The 27,718-nt window shown below is 43.6% G+C and overlaps 1 protein-coding gene across 4 annotated transcripts in view; it reads right to left on the minus strand.

The window, feature by feature from the left end:
• Nucleotides 1–24,649, minus strand: part of TDRD3 (tudor domain containing 3) — a 278,767-nt gene extending 254,118 nt beyond the window's left edge. The window contains exons 1-2 of one of the 4 annotated variants that reach the window (XM_065581152.1): nucleotides 24,274–24,382; nucleotides 588–832 (exon numbers count right to left, since the gene is read on the minus strand). In XM_065581152.1, coding sequence (XP_065437224.1) covers nucleotides 588–655 — 68 coding nt within the window. In that variant the 5' untranslated portion in view covers nucleotides 656–832; nucleotides 24,274–24,382. Of the gene's footprint in view, nucleotides 1–587; nucleotides 833–24,273 lie in introns of those variants that run through there. The other 3 variants (XM_005296948.4, XM_042861717.2, XM_065581151.1) reach the window with 3 other exon arrangements.
• Nucleotides 24,650–27,718: the final 3,069 nt, after the last annotated feature.

A 27,718-nucleotide genomic window follows, 5' to 3' on the forward strand; every position in this document is an offset into this window, starting at 1 on the left:
TGCATTGGGGGCGTGTGTGGAGAGGAGTATGTGTGTTGGGGAGAGTGAGTGTTGGCATGCTGTCTTTTTAAGTTCAGACAGCAGCCAGATTCAACCAATCCCTGAGGCAAGGGAGGGGAACACTCCACACACATCAGCCCCCGCCTCCTTCCCGAGCTCTGCACAGCACAGAAGTCTCTCCCCCTCTCCAGCTAACGCGGTATTCCTAGTGCCAGGGCGAGAAGGATTCCACATTAATAATTCTGTGATTCCCTCAGAGTTCTTCCACATCCTCCTCAGCTCACAGACCAATGATCCACCCCTCCCCTATACTTCAGACAGGAGGGCATGCCACGGTTTTCCTGACAGGCATACTCAGCATCAGTGGTGAAAGTAGATTTTAACTCTTACCGGTACAGTACCGACCCCCTGATCCCACCCCCCCACACACACACAAAAAATGTTCCATGACCATCAACACAAAAACCTCAGGGTCTCAATAGCTAACCAACTTCAATACTAGTTAGATCAACTGATAGTCACTTAAATGTCTAATTAAATTAGTCAATTTAATAAAAGTAATTTTCAAATTTATGAAAGCAACTCACCAAATCAAAGACACTTCCACAGCAGTGCGTAGTAGGCCTGATCCTGTTGCTTTGCTTGCTCTCGTCATGCCATGCCCTCAGTTAAATGGGACGCCCGATGTTCCTTGCTCAGCCATGATTTAACATAGCAAGGTCCAATGATTGAAATAAAAAGTAGATCCCGCCACATGCCGAGTGGTCAATGCAGTCCATTCATCCATGGTTATGTTGCTTATGACAGGTTTCAGAGTAGCAGCCGTGTTAGTCTGTATCCGCAAAAAGAACAGGAGTACTTGTGGCACCTTAGAGACTAACAAATTTATTTGAGCATAAGCTTTCGTGGGCTACATCCCACTTCTTCGGATGCATAGAATGGAACATATATTGAGGAGATATATATACACACACATACAGAGAGCATGAACAGGTGGGAGTTGTCTTACCAACTCTGAGAGGCCAATTAAGTAAGAGAAAAAAAACTTTTGAAGTGATAATCAAGATGATAAGCAAGATCTATTCAAGTGACATCATCATAGGACCTAATCACATCAGCCATACCATCAGGGGCTCGTTCACCTGCACATCTACCAATGTGATATATGCCATCATGTGCCAGCAATGCCCCTCTGCCATGTACATTGGCCAAACCGGACAGTCTCTAAGCAAAAGAATTAATGGACACAAATTTGACATCAGGAATCATAATACTCAAAAACCAGTGGGAGAACACTTTAACCTGTCTGGTCATTCAATGACAGACCTGCGGGTGGCTATTTTACAACATAAAAGCTTCAAAAACAGACTCCAACGAGAAACTGCTGAACTCGAATTGATATGCAAGTTAGACACAATCAATTTAGGTTTGAATAAAGACTGGGAATGGCTGAGCCATTACAAACATTGAATCTATCTCCCCATGTAAGTACTCTCACACTTCTTATCAACCTGTCTGTACTGGGCTATATTGATTATCACTTCAAAAGTTTCTTTAATTTCTCACGAACAGTCCGTCCTGCACAACACTTGTATTCCACAAATCCCAGGTGTGTTTCATGGTGACTGACCTTCAGAGTTTCTCACAGTGCACAAATTTCAGTTTCTTCAAACTTTTCTGCGTGTTGTTGCCATGTTTCAGGTTTGAAAACAGACACAGTGTCAATCAGGTTGTGGTAAGAAGTTTTACTGCTTTCTGCTGTGCTTTGATTAACCTGGTTAGTAGCGGTGGTGAATATCTTGCACCTCATGTCAATAATGACTTCAATAATTTGTGATGGATTAATTGTAGGACTTTTCCCAGTGCCTGTCAATTTTGTGTTCTTGAATGCCATAGCCTCTTCAGCTCGCTGTGCCTGTTCAGTGTGCAACCCAGGGACTCTATGTAGGCTCTCGATTCTCTGCAGGCTCTCGATTCTCTGCAAATAGATTTTCATCAGGTGGTCTGCTTTTGGGATCATCAGTTCTCTGTCTTGTAAGAGTTCAGACAAATTCTTGATCTCAGTTAGGACATCTAACATTAATGATAGATTTTTCACAAAGTTGACCAAGCACAGTTTTGAGACACTTTGGAATTTTGCTCATTCCCTTCTATCCCTAAACTGGTCTTGTGAGGCCTCCTCGAAATGTTTAGCTAATGCTGGGTAAGTCTGCCAGACTGTACTGACAACTCTCCATGTTGAAGCTACGCATCGTACACTGAAAACTCTAACTATTTTTTTTAAGTACAACATGCAACTCGTTCGCATGTGTACTGAGCTCACTGGCGTTCTTTGGTGACTGACTGTAAAGCAAGTATAAGCTGTCTAAAAATGCCCTGAAATCGTTTGTATCCCCATTAATATCTAGTGCTTTATCAACTGCCAGTTCAAGTCTATGGTTAAGTCAATGCCACAGAATGACATTTGGGAAGTCTTTTTGTAGGAGTTTGCCCACCCCAGCTTTGACTCCTAGCATGACATTTGCACCATCACCGCAAAAACTGACAGACCTTGGTCTGTAATTCCATAGTGAATCCACAGCCTAGTAAACATTTGATTATGTCTTGCTTTATGTTCTAAACCGATGCATTGTCTAACTCGGGGTCGGCAACTCTGGCACGCAGCTCACCAGGGTAAGCACCCTGGCGGGCCGGGCCAGTTTATTTATCTGCTGACGTGGCAGGTTCGGCCGATCGCGGCCCCCACTGGCCGCGGTTTGCCGTCCCGGGCCAATGGGGGCGGCGGGAAGCGGCGCGGGCAAACGATGTGCTGGCCGCAGCTTCCTGCCGCCCCCATTGGCCCGGGACAGCGAACCGCAGCCAGTGGGAGCCGCGATCAGCCGAACCTGCCGCGTCAGCAGGTAAATAAACTGTCCCGGCCCGCCAGAGTGCTTATCCTGGCGAGCCGCGTGCCAAACGTTGCAGACCCCTGGTCTAACTCAATCAAATACAAAAAAATGCTACTGGATTCATAACACCCTCAACACGGGCTTGTAAATAAATTATAAGAGTTGATTTTTGAACAAGAGTAGTAGATTCGTCAACTAGTATAGCGATCTTGGATTTGGTCTCGATTATCTGCGAGACAATTTTTTTCTTCATTTGTGTGGAGACATGCTCTATATCACATCACCATAGACAGTCTGGCTTTGAAGTAATCGCCCCATCTCACCCCCATTCAGTTGCTGCAGGTCAATCAGGCTCTTGTGGTCAGTATATGGCCGATTCATTTTCGCAATGCAGTAAGCCATCCTGAACACACAAGCAGTGTTTTCAAATTCTGCTTCTTCACTTTTTGCATTGATGTTTATCAGCATGTCTTTCTTAGCTTTTTCTGCAATTTTTGTAGCTTCAGTATGAGCAGCTGACTTTTTATTTTTGTTCATTTTTTCCAAGTGATGTGAACTCTGTTTCTTTATTTTTCCCAAAAGATGAAATCTGACATTCCGCCCATTGAGAAGCAATACAAAAACAGTATTTAATATTCATTCTTGAAAATGTCTTTCCGGTACAGCATACCAGCAATAAATGTCTTAATGGTACAGCACACTTGACCGTACCAGCTTACTTGCACCATTGCTCAGCATATGAGCTCTCTATGCTGAGGAAAGTCAAAGCTTCCTGGAGTTTTGAAAGGGGAGTGGTGCATGCGTGCAAGGCAGTAGAGTTCAAAACAGTGAGCAAAGCGGTCACTGTGGGAGGCCAATTACATTGACACAATCAATGGCAGAGTCTACATTGACGCTTTGCTGTTTTAACTCTGCCGAAAAAAGCTCTATGCTTCTCGTCAAGGTGGTTTTACTTTGTCAACAAGACAGGAGAGTTTTGCCACAAAAAGTAGCATTGTAGAGTGTACACCTCCACTGTTTTGTCGGCAAAAGCTGCCTTTTGCCAACAAAACTATGTAGTGTGGACAAGACCTAACTAAATCTCAGGTGCCCCTTAAAACAAATTGTATGCTCATTCACTAGTCTTAGCAATCGTTTTTTCTTTCTTTTCCTACTGATGGACATGTGTACCATGGTTGTCACAGACTTATAAACAGGAACCTATAAACTTTCTTTAAATTACTTATGTTCTGGAAATGTTAAAGGAAAAATCTGTATTATGACTGGATTTCAAACTTGCAGGAAAATCAAATAATTTGTTGCCATCAGGTTTTAATGGTTAAAAATGTTCAGATGCAAAATGTTTTTTAACCACTCCTTTTGTTGAAAGAAATATCACCCTAAAATACACATTTGTTTGTCTTCAGTGGGTTTTTAAAAAGCTACAAGTCTAGAATGTGGCTATGATAGCATTGGACAATAAAAAATTATATTGGACTTAGAAACGTGGCCGAGGCAGTGTAGAAATGTTACCACTATGTTAAAGTTAAATGGCTTTCCAGGTGTTGTAAAATGCTGAACCTTTTAAAATAATTTATATTATATGTATTTCATAATTAGGGGAGGAAAAAAAGCAAGTTACCTTTAGTCCAAGGGTCAAGTTCAACAGATAAAAATTTTAAACATTCAGTAATATCGCACAGCCACCTAACTATTCACTCACAATAGGAGTATCACATTACATTATTCACCCTGTACTACTCAGAAGTAAAGGATGGAGTAAGTAGTTCTGAGCAAGTAATTCTGCTAGCCATAGCTTTCCTGAGCAGCAGCATGAAATGTACGTGACTGGTCATATTCAGTGCAACTAAACTACGGGCAGCAATTAACTGGATTATTAACAATATTTTGTATAACACTGTAAATACACACAGCTCTCTACAAACAAAATAAGGTATATTCTCACCCCCAAAGATCTTAAAATCCAAGACAGACCAGACATAAAATACCACAGGAGAATAAATTGTTTATGATAAGGCAGAAGCAAGCGATTCCTGGAAGGAATGGATTATAACAAGAGATTTGAAGGAACTGAGTGTCAGGCTTGGCAGAAAGAAGCAGAAGAGTGTTCCAAACTATGGGATAATACAATAAGTAATGTGAAACCAAGCCCTGGTCTACACTATGGGTTTAGGTCAAATTTAGCAGTGTTAGATCGATTTAACCCTGCACCCGTGCACACGACGAAGCCATTTTTGTCGGCTTAAAGGGCTCTTAAAATCTATTTCCTTACTCCTCCCCGATGAGGGGATTAGCACTGAAATCGACATCGCCGGGTCAAATTTGGGATAGTGTGGATGCAATTTGACTGGGATAGCTCCTGGAGGCCAATACTGAGTGCTCCATTATGACCGCTCTGGACAGCGCTCTCAACTCAGATGCACTAGCCAGGTACACAGCAAAAGGCCCGGGAACTTTTAAATTTCATTTCCTGTTTGGCCAGCGTAGCGGGCTCATCAGCACAGGTAACCATGCAGTCCCAGAATCACAAAAGAGCTCCAGCAAAGACCAAACGGGAGGTATTGGATTCGATCGCTGTTTGGGGAGACGAATCCATGCTATCAGAACTCCGTTCCAAAAGCCGAAATGCCAAAATATTTGAAAAAAATCTCAAAGGGCATGATGGACAAAGGCTACAACAGGGACCCGCAGCAGTGCTGCGTGAAAATTAAGGTGCTCAGGCAAGCCTACCAAAAAACCAAAGAGGCAAACGGCCACTCCAGGTCAGAGCCCCAGACATGCCACTTCTATGATGAGCTGCATGCAATTCTAGGGGAGGCCCCTACCACTACCCCACCCCTGTCCGTGGACACCTGCAAGAGGGGAGTCTCATGCAACAGGGATGAGGATTTTGGGGACAAGGAAGATGAGGAGGTGGAGGAGGAGGAGGATAGCACACAGCATGCAAGCGGAGAAAATATTCTCCCCGACAGCTAGGAACTGTTTATCACCCTGGAGCCAATACCCTCCCAACACTTCCAAGGAGGGCTCATGGACCATGAAGCCAGAGAAGGCACCTCTGGTGAGTGTACCTTTGTAAATATAATGGATGGTTTAAAAGCAAGCGTGTTTAATCATTAATTTGCCCTGAAGACTTGGAATGCATTCGTGGCCAGTACAACCCATCCTTTTAAATGGCCAACCCAACGGGTGCTTGGTATGGGAAAGGAGAGTGCTGCTGTTTGAAACCATTCCCACATGTTATGAAGGTTAAAGAAGCTGAAAGACGGTGACTTACCATGGCTGCCTGCAAGCCGAATTCTGTTGCCCGGCCCTGTGTGTGTGATCTCTCACACCAAACCGGCGGGCCCTCAATATAAGAGGCAAAATGCAACCTTGTACTGAAAGCACATGTGCTATGTAATGTTAACAGCTTGGTTCACCGGCAAAGAGTCTACCCATTGTTCTCTAAAATCTGTCTTTTTAAATACTACTCTCCCTTTTTTCCCTCCCGCAGCTGCAAATGTTTCAACATTCCCCTATCATCTCCATCCCAGAGGCTAGCACAGATAAGGTGGTGGAAAAAATGCACTCGCGATGAAACGTTCTCTGAGCTCATGCAGTCCTCCCGCACTGAAAGGCAAACAATGTCAGAGTCCAGGAAAGCAGAAAATGAACGCAAGGACAGGAGGAACGAGCGAGATGAGAGGTGGCGGGAGCAAGATGAGAGGAGGCTGGATGCAATGCTGAGGCTACTGGGGGATCAAACGGATATCCTCCGGCATCTGGTGGCGCTGCAGGAAAGGCAGCAGGAGCACAGACCGCCACTGCAGCCCCTGCGTAACCACCCGTCCTCCTCCCCAAGTTCCATAGCCTCCTCACCCAAATGCCCAAGAACGCGGGGGAGGGAGGGCGGGCGGGCTCCGGGCACCCAACCACTCCACCCCAGAGGACTGCCCAAGCAACAGAAGGCTGGCATTCAATAAGTTTTGAAGTGCAGTGTGACCTTGTCCTTCCCTCCTCCCCTCAACCACCACCCCACCCAGTGCTTCCCTTCTCCCCCACCCCTCCCGGGCTATCTGGGCAGTTATCCCCCTATTTGTGTGATGAATTAATAAAGAATGCATGATTTTGAAACAATAATGACTTTATTGCCTCTGCAAGCAATGATCAAAGGGGAGAGGGCAGTTTGCTTACAGGGAAGTAGAGTGAACCAAGGGGTCGGGTTTTCATCAAGGAGAAACAAACATAACTGTCACACCACAGCCTGGCCAGTCATGAAACTGGTTTTCAAAGCTTCTCTGATGCGCAGCGTGCCCAGCTGTGCTCTTTTAATCGCCCTGGTATCTGGCTTCTAATCGCCCTGGCGATTTGCCTCAACCTCCCACCCCGCCATAAAACATCTCCCCCTTACTCTCACAGATAGTGTGGAGCACACAGCAAGCGGCAATAACAATTGGAATATTGGTTTCGCTGAGGTCTAACTGAGTCAGTAAACTGAGCCAGCGTGCTTTTAAATGTCCAAATGCACATTCTACCACCATTCTGCCCTTGCTCAGCCTATAGTTGAACAGCTCCTTACTACTATCCAGGGTGGCTGTGTATGGCTTCATGAGCCATGACATTAAGGGGTAGGCTGGGTCCCCAAAGATAACTATAGGCATTTCAACATCCCCAATTATCATCTTCTGGTCTGGGAAGTAAGTCCCTTCCTGCAGCTGTTCAAACAGACCAGACTTCCTGAAGATGTGAGCGTCAAGTACCTTTCCCGTCCATCCCACGTTGATGTCGATGAAACGTCCCTTGTGATCCACCAGTGCTTGCAGCACCATTGAAAAGTCCCCTTTGCAGTTTATGCACTGGCTGCCAAGGTGGTCCAGTCCCAAGATAGGGATATGCGTTCCATCTATCACCCCATCACAGCTAGGGAATCCCATTGCAGCAAAGCCATTCACTATGACTTGCCCATTTCCCAGAGTCACTGCCCTTGATAGTAGCAGCTCAGTGATTGCACTGGCTACTTGGATCACAGCAGCCCTCACAGTAGATTTACCCACTCCAAATTGATTCCCGACTGACCTCCACTGCAAGCTTCCAGAGGACTATCTCCACTAGCTTCTCAACTGTGAGAGCTGCTCTCATCTTGGTATTCTTGCGCTTCAGGGCAGGGGAAAGCAAGTCACAAAGTTCCATGAAAGTGCCCTTACACATGCAGAAGTTTCGCAGCCACTGGGAATCATCCCAGATCTGCAACACTATGCGGTCCCACCAGTCCGTGCTTGTTTCCCAGGCCCAGAATCGGCATTTCACGGCATGAACCTGCCCTATTACCACCATGATGTCCAAATTGCCAGGGCCCGTGTTTTGAGAGAAGTCTGTGTCCATGGCCTCATCACTATCGTGTTAGCGTTGTGGTCGCCTACTCACCTGCTTTTGCAGGTTCTGCACATACTGCAGGATAATGTGTGAGGTGTTTACAATGCTCACAACAGCAGTGGTGACCTGAGCGGGCTCCATGCTTGCCATGGTATGGAGTCTGAAGGAGAGCAGGAGAGCAGAGTTGCAGCGGAAGCAGTGGATGACGACGGATGCCATGAGAATAGATATTTATGCCGAATGACGAGAGGACCTGCAAGGTGGATTCATGGCACCAGGAGAGCAGAGTTGCAGCGGAAGCGGTGGAAGACTGAGCTCATTTACTCTATTGAGCTCAGTCATCATTTATGCAATTGAATCTGAGCTCATTTACAACAGCAGGAGAGCAGAGTTGCAGCGGAAGCGGTGGATGACGATGGTTTGCAGACCTACTGCACCGTTTGCTGCCAGCAGCACCCAGGACACAACAGCAACAGTGACTGTGAACTGAGCTGAGCAGGCTCCATGCTTGCAGTGGTATGGCGTCTGCACGGAAAAAAGGTGCGAAATGATTGTCTGCCGTTGCTTTTACAGAGGGAGGGGCAACTGACAACATGTAACCAAAACCACCTGCAACAATGTTTTTGCCCCATCAAGCATTGGGACCTTAACCCAGAATTCCAATGGGCGGCGGAGACTGCGGGAACTATGGAATAGCTACCCACAGTGCACCACTCCGTGAGTTGATGCTAGGCACGGTATTGAGGACGCACTCTGCCAACCTACTGCACTTAGTGGGGACATACACGATCAACTGTATAAAATCGCTTTCTAAAGATCGACTTCTATAAATTCGACCTAATTTCCTAGTGAGCACATACCCCAAGAGTGCAAAAGGAGGTGGCAGGAGAGGTCAATAAGAATAGGATAGAATGGAAAGGAAGTTACAGTAACCAAGATGAGACCAAGACCAAGTCATGGACAAGAGTTTTTAAACAGTGGGATCAGGGAGACAAGGGTGGATTTTTGATAATAAAAAAGCAGTATGTCAAAGAATACTATCGAACCTTTATTGCATGGTAGCAGGGTCCACAAGGCCACTTAGGCTATGTCTACACTATCACTTTTCTCAGTCAGGGGTGTGGAAAAAACCACACCCCGACTGACATAAGTTTCACGGACAGAAGCCCCAGTGTGGACAGCACTATGTGGGTGGAAAACGCTCTCCTGCTGACATAGATAATGCCACTCTTTGGAGGTGGTTTAATTATGCTGACAGGGGACCTCTCTCCTATCGGCATAGAGCGGCTATACAGAAGAAGACCTTACAGAGCTGCAGCGGTACAGCTGTGACACTGTAAGGTCTGTAGTGTAGACATAGCCTTAGTGTGCATCAAGCTACGTAGATCAACAACCTCAGCTTGCTATGGACTACCAGACTCTGTAGAGAAGCCCTTAGCCAGGCGCTCAAGAACAACTGTCTTTACTAGTATGAAAGTGGCTATGATAATAACTGCATTAAGCATGCCAAGTATGAACTTGATGCTTCCAAAAATCTGAGCAGACTAAAAGCTAAATGCTCATGAAGTTAATAAAATTGCTATGGCTTCTATCCAAACACGAATCACGTGTATTTATTAAGTATTATTACCAGATAAGAACTACATTAAATTGGAGCTAGGGTTGAGAGTACATATCCGTTACTTCAGGATAAAAACAATACCAGGAAGGTGTAAGTATCCCCCTTTACCCAAACAAATAAAAGAGGCACTACCCAAGCCAAGAATTTCAACATTACGGTTAAACTTAAAAGAAATCAAAAACCCTTTAAGATATGGAAATACACAGCTAAGACAAACAAACCACCTAACCTACACCCCGCAGAGACATCATGAAGAATACATGTAATTAGGATTATGCATATTATTATTCTTCATAACTCCAAATTACATGAAATAAATTTTAAATACATTAATTTTTTCCAGCTGTCTTTATAGTGTCACTACAGGGCAGATTTGTTTGGTTTTAGGAGGTAGAAATGTAACCTAAGTGGGAGGAGGACCAAAAAAGAGACAACAGCAGGAGGTGAAGGGGCTAGAAGAGGGTAGCCTCCCAATATGAAGACCAAGGAATACAATGGGCCTGTCATGAAATATTTTCCAGTATTTAGGTGGGGAGCCCAGCCTACCCCTCCCAGAGCCAGGGCAAGATATAGGTTGTTCTTATGTCTCAGCAGCCCAGAGACAGTAGGGAGCCTCAAAATTTGCCAGGCAATTGTTACACACAAGATTGATACAAAAGGACAAATCCAAGTCTGGAAACAGTGGACAGCCAAAAGTTAACACCCCACAAGCACCAGACAGATTAAAAACACAGTCTTCTCACTCATTTGATACCTGTAGACTCTCCCCAAGTTTTTGGAATGTGCCTCTGGCTAATCAGCACAGACCTTCAGGTAATGTGTGCACAGCAAATGTTTCAAGCCATGTATGAAATCAGTAACAGCCTTTGGTATCACAGAAAAGCAGAGATTAGAGCACCTGGTATTATTTAATGTTTGTACAGTGCTTTGAAAATATAAAGTGCTATATAAATGCTAAGTAGTAGTGTCCTCAAGTGATCATCTATTTAAATATTAATCAGGTCCAAACCTGCTAGCTATTGAATATAAGATGAAAAGTACGGTATTTTCAGGTTGGGTGACCATTCCCCTTTTACTTACTATGACTTCTGTAGACCATTAATACCAGAACGAATTTATAATATTGAGTTTGTAATGTTAGATTTAAAGTATTATATATACACATCACTCTACAGACAGAAAGTTGTGAATAATATTGCCAAGAATAAGTGTTGAGTAGTGCTCACCCTAAGCAAGAATTTCAAAGTCTGTAGATATTTCCAAACTTAATGAACGATAATTAAAAGTTCCTCATCCCAGTCATCCATTTTCTTAAGGCTATTAAAATATATACACACAAACAAATATAGACATTTGATGTGTGCTGTATCTGAACCTACAAAAAAATCAGTTAGAGAAACAGTTCAGTGTGCCTTAAGACAGGGAAAGTAATACACATATTCATAGTTCCCAAAACTTGTTTTGAAGAAATTTTTCTTTCAAATGAGGCAAAGGAATTATCATTCATGATTAGGGTGACCCGATCAGCAGTATAAAATATCGGGATGGGGGGGGGGGAAGAACTGAGACCCCTGTCTCCCTCCCTTGCCAGCCCCCCTTTGCCCGCCCGCCCGGTGCCCGGGTGCCGGAGCTGACTCACCAGCTCCAGGATCTAGGCACCGCCGCCAACCCCTCCCTCCAGGCTTGCGCCGCCATGCTGCAAGCCTGGGAGGGAGGAGGAATGTTGCGTGGTTGGGGAAGAGGTGGGGCCAGGGCAGGGATTTGGGGAGAGAGCCAATGGGGGAAGGAGGAGGCGGAGCCGGGAAGGGGGGGGGCGAGAGTCCCTCCGGGAGGGCAAAATTTCTTTTTTGTCCAGTGTCCCAACCAAACATTGGTTGGGACACAGGACAAAGCAGCAAATATCGGGACAGTCCTGATAAAATCAGGACCTCTGGTCACCCTATTCATGATATTACATAACACTTTTTTTTATCTGAAGCTCCTCTCAACATTCCCAAATTCACTCATCACTTCAGACTCATAGTATTAGACTCACTCAAAAATGGCTGCTCTGAATAAAGTCACAGACAGATCCCTGAAAATAACCCACTTTCTTCTCCAACTCCTGCACTGGCCCCTAACATCACTGAATAAAAATTCTTAGCACTTATATAGGGTTCTTCAACTGTAAAACTCAAAGTATTTTAAAAAGCTGGCAAGCATAATCAGATAAGGCAGTTCCATGACTTTCCTTGGGTCATACAGAAAGACACAGGAGAGCTGGGTATATACTGTAGAGTTTAGAATGGCCGTGTGAATGGGGTCCTAAACAGTGATTTAGAATTAAACATTTCAACCTTAAAACTAAACCTTTTTCTATGCTGTGATACTGCAATTTAGCAACAAAGGGGGGAGGAGATTTTCAAAGGCACAAGAGCAGATAGGCACCCAATTACCCTTTGTACTTTTGAAAACTTCCCCCATAAACTTTATGCATTTACCCTAACAGTAATGAAGTTAAGCATGTTTATGACAAGAGGGATCTTGTCTATGAGTTTTCTTATGGATAGTTGTATTTCAGACTACAGAACTGAAGCACAATTGATCATTACTAATATAAAAGAAGTATGAATGTGATAGAACAGTGGGATCTGAGTTACTACAGAGAATTCTTTCCTGGGTGCTGGCTGGTGAGTCTTGCCCACATGCTCAGGGTTTAACAGATCGCCATATTTGGGGTCGGGAAGGAATTTTCCTCCAGGGCAGATTGGCAGAGGCCCTGGAGGTTTTTTGCCTTCCTCTGCGGCATGGGGCATGGGTCACTTGCTGGAGGATTCTCTGCACCTTGAGGTATTTAAACCACGATTTGAGGACTTCAATAACTCAGACATAGGTTAGGGGTTTGTTACAGGAGTGGGTGGATGAGATTCTGTGGCCTGCATTGTGCAGGAGGTCAGACTAGATGATCATAATGGTCCCTTCTGACCTTAAATTCTATGAGTCTAACAATGGTTCTCAAACTTTTAGGGCTCAGGACTCATTTGTAAGCCTTGATAGCCTGTTACGACCCAGTAAATAGATTTAGTGCAAAAAAATCTCACTTACTAAATATTTCATAGAATCATAGAACTGGAAGGGACCTCGAGAGGTCATCTAGTCCAGTCCCCTGCACTTATGACAGGACTAAATATTACCTAGACCAGTGGTTCTCAAACTTCTGTACCAGTGACTCCTTTCACACAGCAAGCCTCTGAGTGCGACGCACCCCCCCCCCCCCCAATAAATTAAAAACACTTTTTTATATATTTAACACCATTATAAATGCTGGAGGCAAAATGGGGTTTGAGGTGGAGGCTGACAGCTCGCGATCCCCCATGTAATAGCCTCATGACCCCCAGCTTGAGAAGCCTTGACCTAGACCATCCCTGACAGGTGTTTCTCCAACCTGCTCTTAAAAATCCCCAATGATGGAGATTCCACAACCTCCCTAGGCAATTTATTCCAGTGCCCAACCACTCTGACAGTTAGGAAGCTTTTCCTACTGTTCAACCTAAACCTCCCTTGCTGCAATTTAAGCCCATTGCTTCTTGTCCTATCCTCAGAGGTTAAGAAAAACAATTTTTCTCTCTCATCCTTGTAACAACCTTTTATGAACTTGAAAACTGTCATCATGCCCCTCTCAATCTTCTCTTCTCCAGACTAAACAAACCCAATTTTTTCAATCTTCCCTCATTGGTCATGTTTTCTAGAATTTTAATCATTTTTGTTGCTCTTCTCTGGACTTCCTGAAATATGGCACCCAGAACTGGACACAATACTCCAGTTGAGGCCTAATCAGCGCAGCGTAGAGCAGAAGAATTACTTCTCATGTCTTGCTTACAATACTCCTGCTAATACATCCCAGAATTATGTTTGCTTTTTTTGCAACAGCATTATACTGTTGACTCATATTTACCTTGTGATCCACTATGACACCCATATCCCTTCTGCAGCACTCCTTCCTAGGCAATCATTTCCCATTTTGTATGTGTGCAACTGATTGTTCCTTCCTAAGTGGAGTACTTTGCATTTGTCCTTATTGAATTTCATCCAATTTACTTCAGACCATTTCTCCAGTTTATCCAGATCATTTTGAATTTTAATCCTATCCTCCAAAGCACTTGCAATCCTTCCCAGCTTGGTATCGTCCACAAACTTTATAGGTGTACTCTCTATGCCATTATCTAAATCATTGATGAAGATATTGAACAAAACCAGACCCAGAACCAATCCCTGTGGGACCCCACTCGTTATGCCCTTCCAGCATGACTGAAACACTGAAAACTACTCTCTGGGAACGATTTTCCAACCAGTTATGCACCCACCTTATAGTAGCTCCATCTAGATTATATTTTCCTAGTTTGTTTATGAGAAGGTCATGAGAGACAGTATCAAAAGCTTTAGTAAAGTCAAGATATATCACATCTACCGCTTCCCCCCACCTCCACAAGGCTTGTTACCCTGTCAAAGAAAGCTCTCAGGTTGGTTTGACACGATTTGTTCTTGACAAAATCATGCTAACTGTGGTTTATCACCTTATATCTTCTAGGTGTTTGCAAATTGATTGCTTAATTATTTGCTCCATTATCTTTCCGGGTACAGAAGTTAAGCAGACTGGTCTGTAATTCCCCAGGTTATCCTTATTTCCCTGTTTATAGACGGGCACTATATTTGCCCTTTTCCAGTCTTCTGGAATGTCTCCCATGACTTTTCAAAGGTAATAGCTAATGGCTCAGATATCTCCTCAGTCAGCTCCTTGAGTATTCTATGATGCATTTCATCAGGCCCTGGTGATTTGAAGACATCTAACTTATCTAAGTAATTTTTGACTTGTTCTTTCCCTATTTTAGACTCTGATCTTACCTCATTTTCACTGGCATTCACTATGTTAGACGCCCAATCGCCACCAACCTTCTTAGTGAAAACCGAAATGAAGTCATTAAGCACCTCTGCCATTTCCACATTTTCTGTTATTGTCTTTCCCCCCCACTGACTAATGGGCCTACTCTGTCCTTGGTTGTCTTCTTGCGTCTAACGTATTTGTATAATGTTTTCTTGTTTCCTTTTATGTCCCTAGCTAGTTTAATCTCGTTTTGTGCCTTGGCTTTTCTAATTTTGTCCCTAAATACTTGTGTTATTTGTTTATATTCATCCTTTGTAATTTGACCAAGATTCCACTTTTTGTAGGACTCTTTTTTGAGTTTCAGATCACTGAAGATCTCCTGGATAAGCCAGGGTGGTCTCTTGCCATATTTCCTATCTTTCCTACGCAGTGGGATAGTTTGCTCTTGAGCCCTTAATAATGTCTCTTTGAAAAACTGCCAACTGTCTTTCTTATCCACAACATACAATATACACATTAACATAACAAGTACATCGTACATACCACAGCGGCATTCCCAGCCCCACAGGGCTGGCTGGGCTCGGCTCCCCACTCCAGGCATCGTGACCTCGGGAGTCACAGCACCGCTCAGGTTCGGCCCAGCCATGCCACAGTTGTGCCAGGTTGTAACATTACTCACACATGAGGTTGCAGAGCCAATCACTCAAATTTGGCCTTGCTGACCACCCGTCATTAGAACAGAGGGGGTGGCTGGGCCAAACCTGAACAGTATTGCAATCCCATGCACCACATAGAAACACCTGGAGTGGGGAACAGAGTCTAATCAATCCCACAGGACCAGAGTCTCAGGAGGCACTGCTGTGGGCAGACTGTGGGGCGGGCTCTACAACCTCTCCCCTGAGCCCTCCCATCCACACCCGATTCCATCCCTCCACCCCCACCCCACGCCTCCCATGCAACTCTCTGATAAATTCTGGTGACCCAGTTTTGGGTCATGACCTTGCTATAGCACAGAGACTTTATCTACAATTTTATCAAGCAATTAACATGTAATAAACTGAAAAAATTAACATTTTCTTCGCTCTTTAAAGGAATTAACTCCAAGAGCAGTTTGTTCCACCAGGGAGATAGCCCATATGTAATAAATGTTGAACCAATACTACACAAATAAATTCTTTATTAAAACACTGGTAGAGAGAAGAAAAGCCTTCTATATCTAATTATTAATTTCAACTTTCTTACAATTTGATCTGTAAGCACTTTGTTACATGGACTAAAAGGCTGTCCAACTTTTCTGTAGCCTCTATAAGTACTTGCATCCTTCACTGAAATTATATTTTGTAACATTACAGCACTATTTCAAGGAATCGTGATATACCTTCCAATCATCATCTATGGACACCACTGGTCAATAAAACTACTGACATGTAGCCATTTGCAGGATTGGGGGATACTCTGTAGTTTATGTTGCAGGTATGATTCCCTTTTGTACTTTTCGTACAAGTGACCTTCTTTAACTGTTTGGCATACACAATATAGTATACACTCCCCAAAGTTGCTACACATGCACGTAAGGCTATAGAAAAAAATGACACATTGGATTATTTGAGAAGCAGTATGGGAACATGTAATTATCCATATGCATAAAGAGGTAGATTTTTCCATGACCTTAAAGCTACACATGTGAAGCACTTTGTAACACTGTGTACTGTTCTGTGTATCTCAAACAAAAAAGGCTACAAAACACTTGTATGAAAATTATGGGTCCTAACTATTATAATACATACCACAGAGAAAAGTGTCTATAAACCAAATTTAAGTCAGGGAAGCATTATGATAAATCACTGCAAGTACAGCAAAAGTAGGGCAAATATAAAAAAAATATTACCAATACTACACATGTACCTATTATTGTAGAATGTTTTTAAATGTTATATGATAGTATACACTCCTGTAATTAAAGATTATAATGCATACAAATGGGCAGAATTAAGACAGGCCGTGCAAGATTAATTTTGGAATTTCGTGATTCTGAGTACCCTACTGGTCAATTTCAACAATCTGTTAACAGGATTTGGGTGGAAGGAGGTTATTTTCTTTTAACTGAAATAGCTATAATTCAGCATTATTTTATTAAGTCTGTTCTATCCATGATGTGCGTGCAACAACCACTAACATCAAAAGAGAGTTACAAAAGTGATTTTAAGATACACCATAATGTGTAAATATTATATGGCCACCTGATAGATTCTTACATTACATGTTTTTCAAGTGCTATATTTTAGTGATATATCCTGAACGACAGATATATTATAAAATTAAATCAAAATTGGAGCTTCCAGTGCTGAAAAAGTATTTCAGTTCTCATAAAAGTATTGTACTACAGTAGACTATTTACTACTACATCTGAAGAATATATCTGTTAAATATATTATTTTAAGCGACTAAGGGTATGTCTAGTGTAGACGTGATAAAATCGATCCCCGATTGCTCTGCCATCGACTCCAGAACTCCACCACGGAGAGAGGCGGAAGCGGAGTCGACGGGGGAGCGGCAGCGGTCGACTCGCCGCCGTCCTCACGGCCAGGTAAATCAACCTAAGATGCACCGACTTCAGCTACGCGAATAGCTTGACACCGCCTCCCCCCCCCCCCCCCCCCCCCGTGTAGACCTAGCCTAAGCAATATTTCAGGATTACAGTTTTAAAGAATGGAATTTCAGCACTGATTCCCATATGTTATAACAGGAGTCAGACCTATAATTACTTTATAAATACAGATCTAGTGATGAACATTTTAATCAGCACCCAAGCACAGTTGTTGCTGTAAAAAAAAAATTGAATTTGCCAACAGTTAACATACAGTGATGTCTCATGTTCCCAGTTCATCCCTATACTTACAAATAGATGACCTTTGTATTAACTATTGGCAAACAGTGCTTTCTATTAAAGGGGATCCTGGTAGCAAGCCCTATATTCAGGTTGCCTAACACTTTTCATTAAATAAAAGATACTTGCAACTTTCTTTTTTTTTTAAGATCTAACACATCTACTATCATAGGCCTTGGCTACACTGGTAATTCACAGCGCTACACTTGCTGTGCTCAGGGGTGTGAAAAAACATACCCCGAGCAGCGAGTGCAGCGCTATAAAGCGCCAGTGTAATCAGCGCTCGCAGCGCTGCAAGTTATTCCCCTCGGAGAGGTGGAGTACTTGCAGCGCTGCGAGAGAGCTCTCGCAGCGCTGGCGGCGCGACTACACTCGCGCTTCACAGCGCTGCCGCAGCAGCGCTGTGAATCCACAAGTGTAGCCAAGGCCATAGAAAGCCACTGAAATCTGGCAGTGGAGAAGCCCTGGGGTTAGAGAGGTGCATTTCTTTTGTCCCCATGAAATTCTGTTCAAGTATTGCTGATACACAACTGTTGAAAATTACCATATCCCTCCACTTACTTGCATTCCTCAGGAAAATTCTGGGAGCATTCCAAAACATTAAACCGAAAACAAACATTCTAATGCTGGGCCCACACAAAAGCAGCAGCAGCTGCTGCACTAGGAACATCCTGAAGCTGTTGGAGCAACTGCAGCAGACATCTGGGGGAGAGCGCCGGGCCAGGCTTCTGTCAACAGCAATCATCCAGACCCAGCACATAATCTCAGAGGCCCACTCCCAATTCCATGAGCATCACATGGTACAAAACCTGCCCCAGCTTGGCGGTGGGGGTGGGGAGGGATGGAAGTGTCAAGGTGGGCCAGGCTCCCCTGACAACCTTCTGGATCCAGCACCTGTCTTCAGTGGTCCAATCACTACCTTAGGATAACAGTCTTCTCCTACTGCCAGCTAATGCAGTTAGTTCTGTAGCTTGTGTGGCAGCAGGATTATGTGCTGCAACACTAAAGGAACAGGGTTCAAACCCTGCTGACAGAAGTATGATGAATGAGGTGTCACAGCTACATATTATTAAATATTTTTACTTTTTTCCTTTAAAAAAAGCAACAAATGACACACAAGAAGAGTTTAAAATAAAATTATGTAGGTTACAAATTATATAAAGGCTCACTGAAGTCCATACTTGAAAGCATGTCAGATTTGATCCCAGCAACTAGGAAGCAACAGCTCACAATAAAGCAAGGTGGTGGCAGATTTGTCAACAACTGCTTTCAAGTGAGGCACATTAAGGCACTGTCTACACTGCCACTTTACAGCGCTGCAACTTTCTCACTATGGGGTGTAAAAAAAACTCCCCCCTGAGTTCTGCAAGTTTCAGCACTGTTACGTGACACTGTAGACTGTGCTTCAGTGCTGGTAGCCACACTCCCAGAGCTGGTAGCTACTCCCCTCGTGGAGGTGGGGTTTTTTATAGCGCTGGGAGGTGGGACTACACAGCCACATTAAACCGCTGCCCTGGGCCAGCCTGCACCCCAAACCCCGCATCCTCGGCCCCACCCCAGAGCCTGCACCCCCCACCCAAGTGCTCACCCCACCCCACACTGCAACCCTCTGCCCCCTCCCACACTCCAAACCCCTCAGCCCCACCCCCGCCACATGAATTTTGTTATGTGCACCAATATGGAGGTGATGTGTCAAAATTCATTCCGCACATGCGTGGGGAAAATTAGAGGGAACACTGGTTTGACTTCACACATACCTGTTCACCTATAGTTTTTGCTGAATCTCATACATCGATGTGAGACTCCATCATCATTTAGCTTACAAAGCCAAGCACTCAAAAGTTAAGCAATGTCAGATTTAAAGTTGCCCATGCTACTTTTTATCTGCCACTTTGTGCGTATGCATTAGGATGAGGGGGAAAAAAACTGTAGTGTAATTTAGGATCATCACATACACTTCTTCCACAAGACCCTAGCTTCATTGAGATCACAGGTGGGACACACAAGGAGGCTGAATTAAAAATCAATGGCACACCCTCTCCCCCCATTTTCACCAAACCAGAAACAGAAAATGGGACACCCTTGGAAACAGAGAGAAAAGAAGAAGAATGGTTTGGGGGCGTCTGTTTTAATATTAGGTTCAGTTCATTTTTTGTGGGCATCATAGAATAAGTAAATCATAAAGAAGTTAAGGCATTCCCAAGTCCAAGATTCCAAATAAAATGTAATATAACAGAAAAAAATTGTCAAGAGTCTTTCATATATACTACACACACACACACACACACACACACACAAATTTTGTGCAGAATTTGTCAGATTTTATCTATCATCACTGCCATTACTAGTTATCACACAGCCCTATACTACCTGAAGTTCATACTGGACCCTCAGAGGGAAAAAATTCCAAACTGACTAAAGCAGCATAAGAAAATACAACTACACTAACATCAATGGGGGCTGAATCTTTAAATTTCCCAAATGACGTGAAGAAATACATCTGCTGTAATTAGTGATCACTATTACCAAAGTTACACTTGACAAACAAATATAATGTTCAAAGAATTTAATAAAATACATTTTGTAATACCAAAACAAATATACAAGACAAATCTCTAACATTTCCAGTTGGATGGACCCTAGATGTTTCTTTTTTTATCTTAAAATGTATTTACCTGGAATCAGAAAATATATCTATAATATCCCTTTGTGCTTATAAAAGTATTTAAGTTCTTGCATTAGGTGGTGTGTAAGATGGAGTCAAGTGGAAATTTCAAACTACACTCTTTAATGGACACATTTATCTAGGAAAAAAGGTTAAAATATCCCTACGTTAAAAAAAAAAAAAAAAAGCGCAGTTCTACTCTGCAAAATGACTGTGTAATGTCACCATCACCTTACTCAGCAGATCAGCTCCATAAATTTATTTAGAGTTATATCTGCTTAGTTCAGTGCCAACAATTAGTTTTTACTACTCTCAATTCTTTTGTTACTGTAGCAGAACCAGTAAGGATTTGGGAAAGCAAGCTAGAGCACAGGGTGCCTCACAAATCAACAGATATGTTAATTAAATTGCAGTTGCAAAAGACAATGGTGTTTCACATATGTAAAGAAGAGCAGAACTGGTGTAAATGAGGACAGAATTGGGCTTATAGATTCTTTTAACCTTGTCTCTGGAGTAGGAAAGGTTCCCACTTCTGACAGTGCCAGCAACAGTCACAACTTAGCTGGTGCTGATCATGTTTTAAACTGCAAACATAGACCAGAAACACGCCAAGTTAAGTACCAGTTCTGAAGACTTGTTTAAAATCTGCTTGAAGCTCTGCTGCTACTATCAGAGGATGGAGGAGTGAAGGAAAAATATCACCCCACCCCACAGAGCAATAGTAGAACATCTTGAGTACAGATGTGTGTGTGGAGGGGGGGGGGGGATTAAAGTAGTTGGGTGTTTACTTAATGATATTTCTGTTGTCCCTCTCTCCTTTCCAATCCTTCTCCCCTTCCTCCTCCTTCCCACGATGTACATTCACTTTGTTCCTATATGATGCCCCCCCACCGATAAGACTACGTCACAACATGCCGCTAGTGACTGATCAGTGACTAGCAGTCAGCCCACTACCCGCCACTGGCTCACCTCCTGCAACATCATGAGGGCACAAATCAAATGCTTAAGCACATCAGCCACTCCCCAATGCTGTAGCTTGCCAAGGTCCAGGACACACACTGCAGAAACTGTGTGAACCACTTCAATTATACATTAATATAAGCTAGCCACTAAAATGTTTGAGTGGTGCAAATATCAACAAGCCATCTTCTTAGTACTACATTCATTTGACTGTCAAAATAGAAAAGTGGCAGCAGCGTAAAAATTTTAAATTCACAGATTCCAAATCAAGAAGGAACCATTGTGGTCATCTAGTCTGTTCTCCTGTATAACACAGGCCACAGAAATCCCCCCAAAATAATTCCCAGAGCATATCTTTTAGAAAAAATCCAATTTTGATTTTAAAAAATGCCCAGTGATAGAGAATCAACCACAACATTTGGTAAATCATTCCAATAGTTAATTACTTTCACTGTTAAAAATTTACACCCTATTTCTAGTCTGAATTTTTTTAGCTTCAATTTCCAGCCACTGGATCGTGTTATACCTTTCTCTGCTGTATTGAAGAGCCCATTATTAAATATTTGTTCCCCATGTAGGTTCTTACAGACTGTAATCAAGTAATCCCTTAACATTCTCTTTGTTGAACTAAACAGACAGAGCTCGAATCCATCAATATAAGGCATGTTTTTTAATCCTCTAATTTTTCTCATGGCTCTTCTCTGAACGCACTTCAATTTTTCAATATCCTTCTTGACTTGTGGACCCCAGAACTGGATATTCCAATATTCAAGCAGCAGTTGCACCAGTGCAAAATACAGAAGCAAATAACTTCTCTACTCTGATACAACTATATCTATAAAAAGAAGAACAGGAGTACTTGTGGCACCTTAGAGACTAACACATTTATTAGAGCATAAGCTTTCGTGGACTACAGCCCACTTCTTCGGATGCATATAGAATGGAACATATAATGAGGAGATATATATACACACATACAGCTCTCTGTATGTGTGTATATATATCTCCTCATTATATGTTCCATTCTATATGCATCCGAAGAAGTGGGCTGTAGTCCACGAAAGCTTATGCTCTAATAAATTTGTTAGTCTCTAAGGTGCCACAAGTACTCCTGTTCTTCTTTTTGCGGATACAGACTAACACGGCTGTTACTCTGAAACTATATCTATATACTGCATAAGAAACCAGAAACAACAACAACAACAAAACTTAAGTATGAAAGTATAAACTACTTGTCTGAAAAGTTGGTTAATTTCAACTTATAATTGCTAATACAGTTCCTTCAATACACTTATTAAATTAAGTTACCTTTGTGCCTAACCTCTAGTGGCCAAGAGTCATGACCCTGTGTATTGAAGTCTACACACTAGAATAGAGTTAAAATAATATAATTTCTGAAATTAGCACCTTTACTCCTTAGCCAAGCATCTGCAGAGAAGCAGACCTAGCAAGACACCTCAGCTTCTCAGTTTGATCAATGATTCCATAAAAGAACAGCAAGTTATTTCAAAGGCAATCCAAGTTTGTTGGAGCAGAAAATTCACAGATCAGCAGATTTACAGTCTTCCCATAGATTGTTAGTTTTTCCAGAAACTGAACTTTGAATTAAAATTTGAAGAACCAGTATAGGTGTTACAGTATATAAGATCCAGCAATTAAAATGTGACCTTTGTTGTGATCCTTTTAAAGTGGCAGCAATAAATTTAGGCACTCTAAGGCCCCAATCCAACGAACCACAGGAAGCAAGGAGGTACACGCTATATTTGAAGCATGTGGGACTTTAAGCAAGTATTCCCACTTAAGTCAATGAGCCTACTCACATGCTTGACGTTTAAGCATGTACTACAGTAATTTTCCAAATTAGGCCTAAATTACTAATTTTTACAATTAGCAAATATTGCAAGGAGTGCTCATTTTTACAAAAGGGTTGTAAAATAGTCAAGAAAAAAGTCTAAGCTAGTACATAAATAATACTAACCCATACCCTGGTGAGTATGTGTATGCTTTGTATTGGAAAAAGTGGTCAGTCTAGTAAGTGTTGCTTTTTGAGAGAAGTAATATGTCTAATAATTAGCACAAACTGGAGAGAGTCAAGATTCCTGGGTTCTAGTCATAAGTCTGCCCCTCACTACAGCTTTGTCTACACTAACCCCCTTTTTTTAAATAAAGAGTTTCCTACCCATGCAGCACAACCAGTGGTAGTATTAGTAGTCCAGAAAGGCACGTGCCTACAGTGTTTTAACTACATCTCAACTAAACCTATTTGCAGCATATCTATACGAAATGACAGTAAAAACTACCACTGGTTGTTAAGAACCTTGTCTAAATCAGTATTCCCACTTCTGTTACTGTAGAGCTGCACCCAAATATCATTGTTAGCAATGAAGGGAAACTGTTCAGAGAAAGATTGGAATAGACTACGCAAGGCCTACGAATTTAGACAACTTCTTGGTGCATTAAGCTTTACCTTTTGATCATTTCTGTGACATTAGCTCAATAATACTAACTCTGAGGGATTCTGGGAAACTTACTTCATTAACTGTTGTTAACCTTACTTTCTGTTTCATTTATGGGAGATGATGAAGGGAACCCACTGCCCAGGTGCATAAAATAACTGAAAAAGCCCCAGCATGCCTCTGCAAGTAGAAGCAACTACAGCCCACCTACCCATGTAACAAGTAGAAAACATGTAGGACTAGATCAACTCTTCACCGTATAAAACAGGGAAAACTGATCAGGTCTGGTGCCTGATCTTTTGCTCAAGGACTGTGCGTAACACATCCCCTCTGAGTGACCCAGAAAGGTCAAATCAATAGCTACCATTCAAATGTGAAAGCTACCTACCTTCCCCCACCCCAAGCACTTCCTGCTCCTCTCACAAGGCGGGGGGAGGCACGTACTGCCAGGATGGAAAGGGGCAGGAACCAGAGAGGCCTAGAGCAGCAGCCGTTTCCCAGCCCAGTCCCGACCCTCCAGGCAGGCCCCGAGTCCCACCATCGGCCCCACGGAGCCGCACAGCGGGCAGGCCCCACTTACCAGCCTGACTCCGAGAGCGCGGAGCTCGTCCCGCCAGCCATGCTGGCTCCCGCCGTCGTCGCCGCCGCCTCCGTGGCTCTTGGCTGCTGCTTCCCACAAACTTGCCGCGGCGCTGGGCGGCCGGCGGGGCCCGTACCCGGGGCAGCAGCAGCTGCGGGGGAGGAGCCGCGTGGCCCGGCCCGCCCCTCCCGGCTGAGGGCCGCGCCCCCGCCGGCTTTCGGCTCAGCTCGCCGGGCAGAGGCGGCGACCCCGGCGCAGACCCCGCCGCTTGCAAGCGAACAAAGCCGCCGAGCCGGGGGAGGCTCCAGCCCCGCCGCTACTGAGGAGACGCGGGCCCAGCGCCCTCTGCCAGCACCAGCGAGGCCGCCGGCGCCGCCATCACGGGGACGGGCAGAGGAGGCGGCGCTAGCGCCGCGGCCGCCCCAGGGACTGGGCTACCTGCGGGCGCCGTGGGGCCAGGCCGCTGACGGGGGCGGGGAGGACTTGACTGTCCGGCTCCCGCCGGTGCTTGTGGATGTTGGCAGGGGGCCGGGGAGCCCACGGGCGGCGTGGCTCGGCCACATGGGCCTAGGGACCGGGGGGTGTTACTGTCACACACGGCCGGGCAGGGGCGGGAATGAAGTCAATGCCCTTGTTGGCAGGAGACAGTTTGTACGAGACCCGACTGCTCAGGCGGCCCTGGTCTCAGCTCTTGCACCTGGAAGCAGATTTGAGGGGGGACAATGGTACCGGAGTGAGGAGCACGGGGGGCAAACCTGTATGTAAATAACATAAAAGGGGAGGTACTGGGGCTCCAAAGGTCTCACTAGGCCAGGGCCTGCCCAGGGCTGTAATGCCCGCTCCCAGCACTTAGATATGGTGCAAACTGTTGCCTCTGGGATGCTGCCCAGAGAAAAAGGCCTTTCAGCAATGCAGAGCTAAGGTGACCATCTTTCCCAAAGGGAAAACAGGACAGTGTGTGAGGCTAGCGTGAGCTCCACCCCAGCCTCCCATGCAGGGCTGACCTGATGAGCCGCACGCCAGAGCCCTCCGCCCCATCCCTGCACAAGGCTGCTCAGTCGGGCCCTGCCTTCCCCCACTGCACAGGGCTGGCATCACTTCTCACACCCCTGCACGTTCTACCACACGTCACTTTTTTCACAAAGATGGGCATTTGATCAGTTGGCAAGAGCAACCGGGACAAATGCACACCTTTGCCAAAAAAAAGTTGGGACAGCCAGAATAGGGCTTAAAAAAGGGACTGGCCTGCACATATACTCACCCTAGGCATGGCACCTCCCATCCTCTATCTGAACCTAAGGCCCTGACACAGGGAGGCAGTTTATCTGCATGGGTCTGTGCAGTGGTACTCTATGGAGGAGCTGGAGGCCTAAATTCATTACCCCTCCATTAGGGTTGACTTCATTAAGGCCTGTGATATCACAGTCCTGTTAGTTTCCTAAATACACATACCATCTTATGGAGAAAAATTAATTAGTCAAGACCTGATCATTAGTATTCGTGAGAGGGATATGTTGTGTATTTAAAGATAGCTTTTAGGCCTTCTTTATATATTGTTTCAAAGCAAATAAGGGCACAACCAAATTTCTTTCCTTTGCAGATGGCCTTTCAAAGTGACAGTCCAGCAATTGAGCCTCATGGCCAAAGCAAGTGATTTTTTTTTTTTTAATTATCCATTTTGGGGGGTTTTTTCCTGATATTTAAAAGTTTTAAGATTAAAACAGAATGCACAGTTACAATAATTAAACTAGTTACAGTGCAAACTATAATACTATATAAATCTTAGCAGAACACTTAAAATTTACTTTTTACTGTTACCATTACACACTACAGGTTTCTAATCATTGCAACACAATGTAAGCTGGTATTAAATTGCTCACATCTTTTTTTTTTTTTTTTTGGCCCAGTGTAGCACACAGAGCTCCTCTGAAACATGTCACAAACATAATACAGTTTTTAAAAAAGCACATGAGCTATCAAATTTGCACTAATCTGAATTTGACGGGGAGGGAAACTTTTTGTTTTTTGTAATGATTAGAGTATGATTTTCAAGCCTACCTAGGTGATTTAGGAGCATACAGCCCATTGAAAGGCAATATAATGCATATTCCTAAATCTCTTAGGTACTTTTGAAAGTCCTACCTTATACTACTCTAGATAGAAATGAATGTTTATGTATTCTGAACTGCCTTGTAGTGTGAATTGCAAATGGTTTAAGGAGTTAAATTAAATTTGAGTTGCCTGATCGTAGCATTTGTTAGTTTCTGTCCAGTATCCAGTAAAAATGAGTGACCATAACTCTCATGAGTGTGTGTGTGTATATGTGTATATATATATGACCATAACTCATTTTTACTGGATACCCTGGACAGAAACCAACTCTCTCTCTCTCTGTGTGTGTGTGTGTGTGTGTGTGTGTATATTATATATAAAAAACATACACACACACATATATATAAGAAAAGGGCGAGTGAGAAAAATTTCAAATACGGTGATGGGGACATACAGCAAGGAAATGGAAGAGCTTATTTTTCAGCACTCCAGAAACCAGGGGAATTTTCAAACCTTAAGGCAAGCAGTATTCATAAGAACGGCTATTCTGAGTCAGAGCAGTGGTCCATCTAGCCCAGTATCCTGTCTTTTGAGAATGGCCAATGCCAGGTGCTTCCAAGGGAATGAACAGAACAAGCAATCATCAAGTGATCCATCCCCTGTAGTCCGCTCCCAGCTTCTGGCAATCAGAGGCTAAGGACACCAAGAGCATGGGATTGCTTCCCTGACTATCTTGGTTAATAGCCATTGGGTGACCTATCCTCCATGAACTTACTAGTTTTTTTTGAACCCCATTACAATTTTGGCCTTCACAACATCTCCTGGCAACAGGTTCCACAGGTTGACTGTGCCTTGTGTGAAGTAGTACTTCCTTTTGTTTTAAACCTGCTGCCTATTAATTTCATTGGGTAACCCCTGATTCGTATGGGAAGGGATAAATAACACTTTCTTGTTCACTTTCTCTACATGAGTCTTAATTTTATAAATCTCTATATAGCCTGTTAGTCATCTTTTTTCCAAGCTGGAAAAGTCCCAGTCTTTTTAATCTCTCCTCATACAGAAGCTGTTCTATACCCTTAATCATTTTTGTAGCCTTTGTCTACCAGTTCCAATTCTGATCTTTTTTTTTTTTTTGAGGGGGTGACCAGAACTGCTGCAGTATTCAAGGTGTGGGTGTACCATGGATTTATATAGTGTAAGTGTTCTGAAAATGCAGCCTCTATTCTGAGTGTCCAAGCTGCTGATATTCTGTAGCAAATGTGCTCAGTCAAAAAGATTTTCAAGCGAGAAGCCTCTATATCCACTTCTGTACAATCCCTACCTCTCTGACATCTCATGGATGTCCAGTTGGCAGCTTAAGCTCAACATGGCCAAAACCTAACTTTTGATTTTT

The sequence above is a fragment of the Chrysemys picta genome, chromosome 1 (assembly GCF_011386835.1).
Source record: "Chrysemys picta bellii isolate R12L10 chromosome 1, ASM1138683v2, whole genome shotgun sequence".
Lineage (NCBI taxonomy): Eukaryota > Metazoa > Chordata > Testudines > Emydidae > Chrysemys > Chrysemys picta.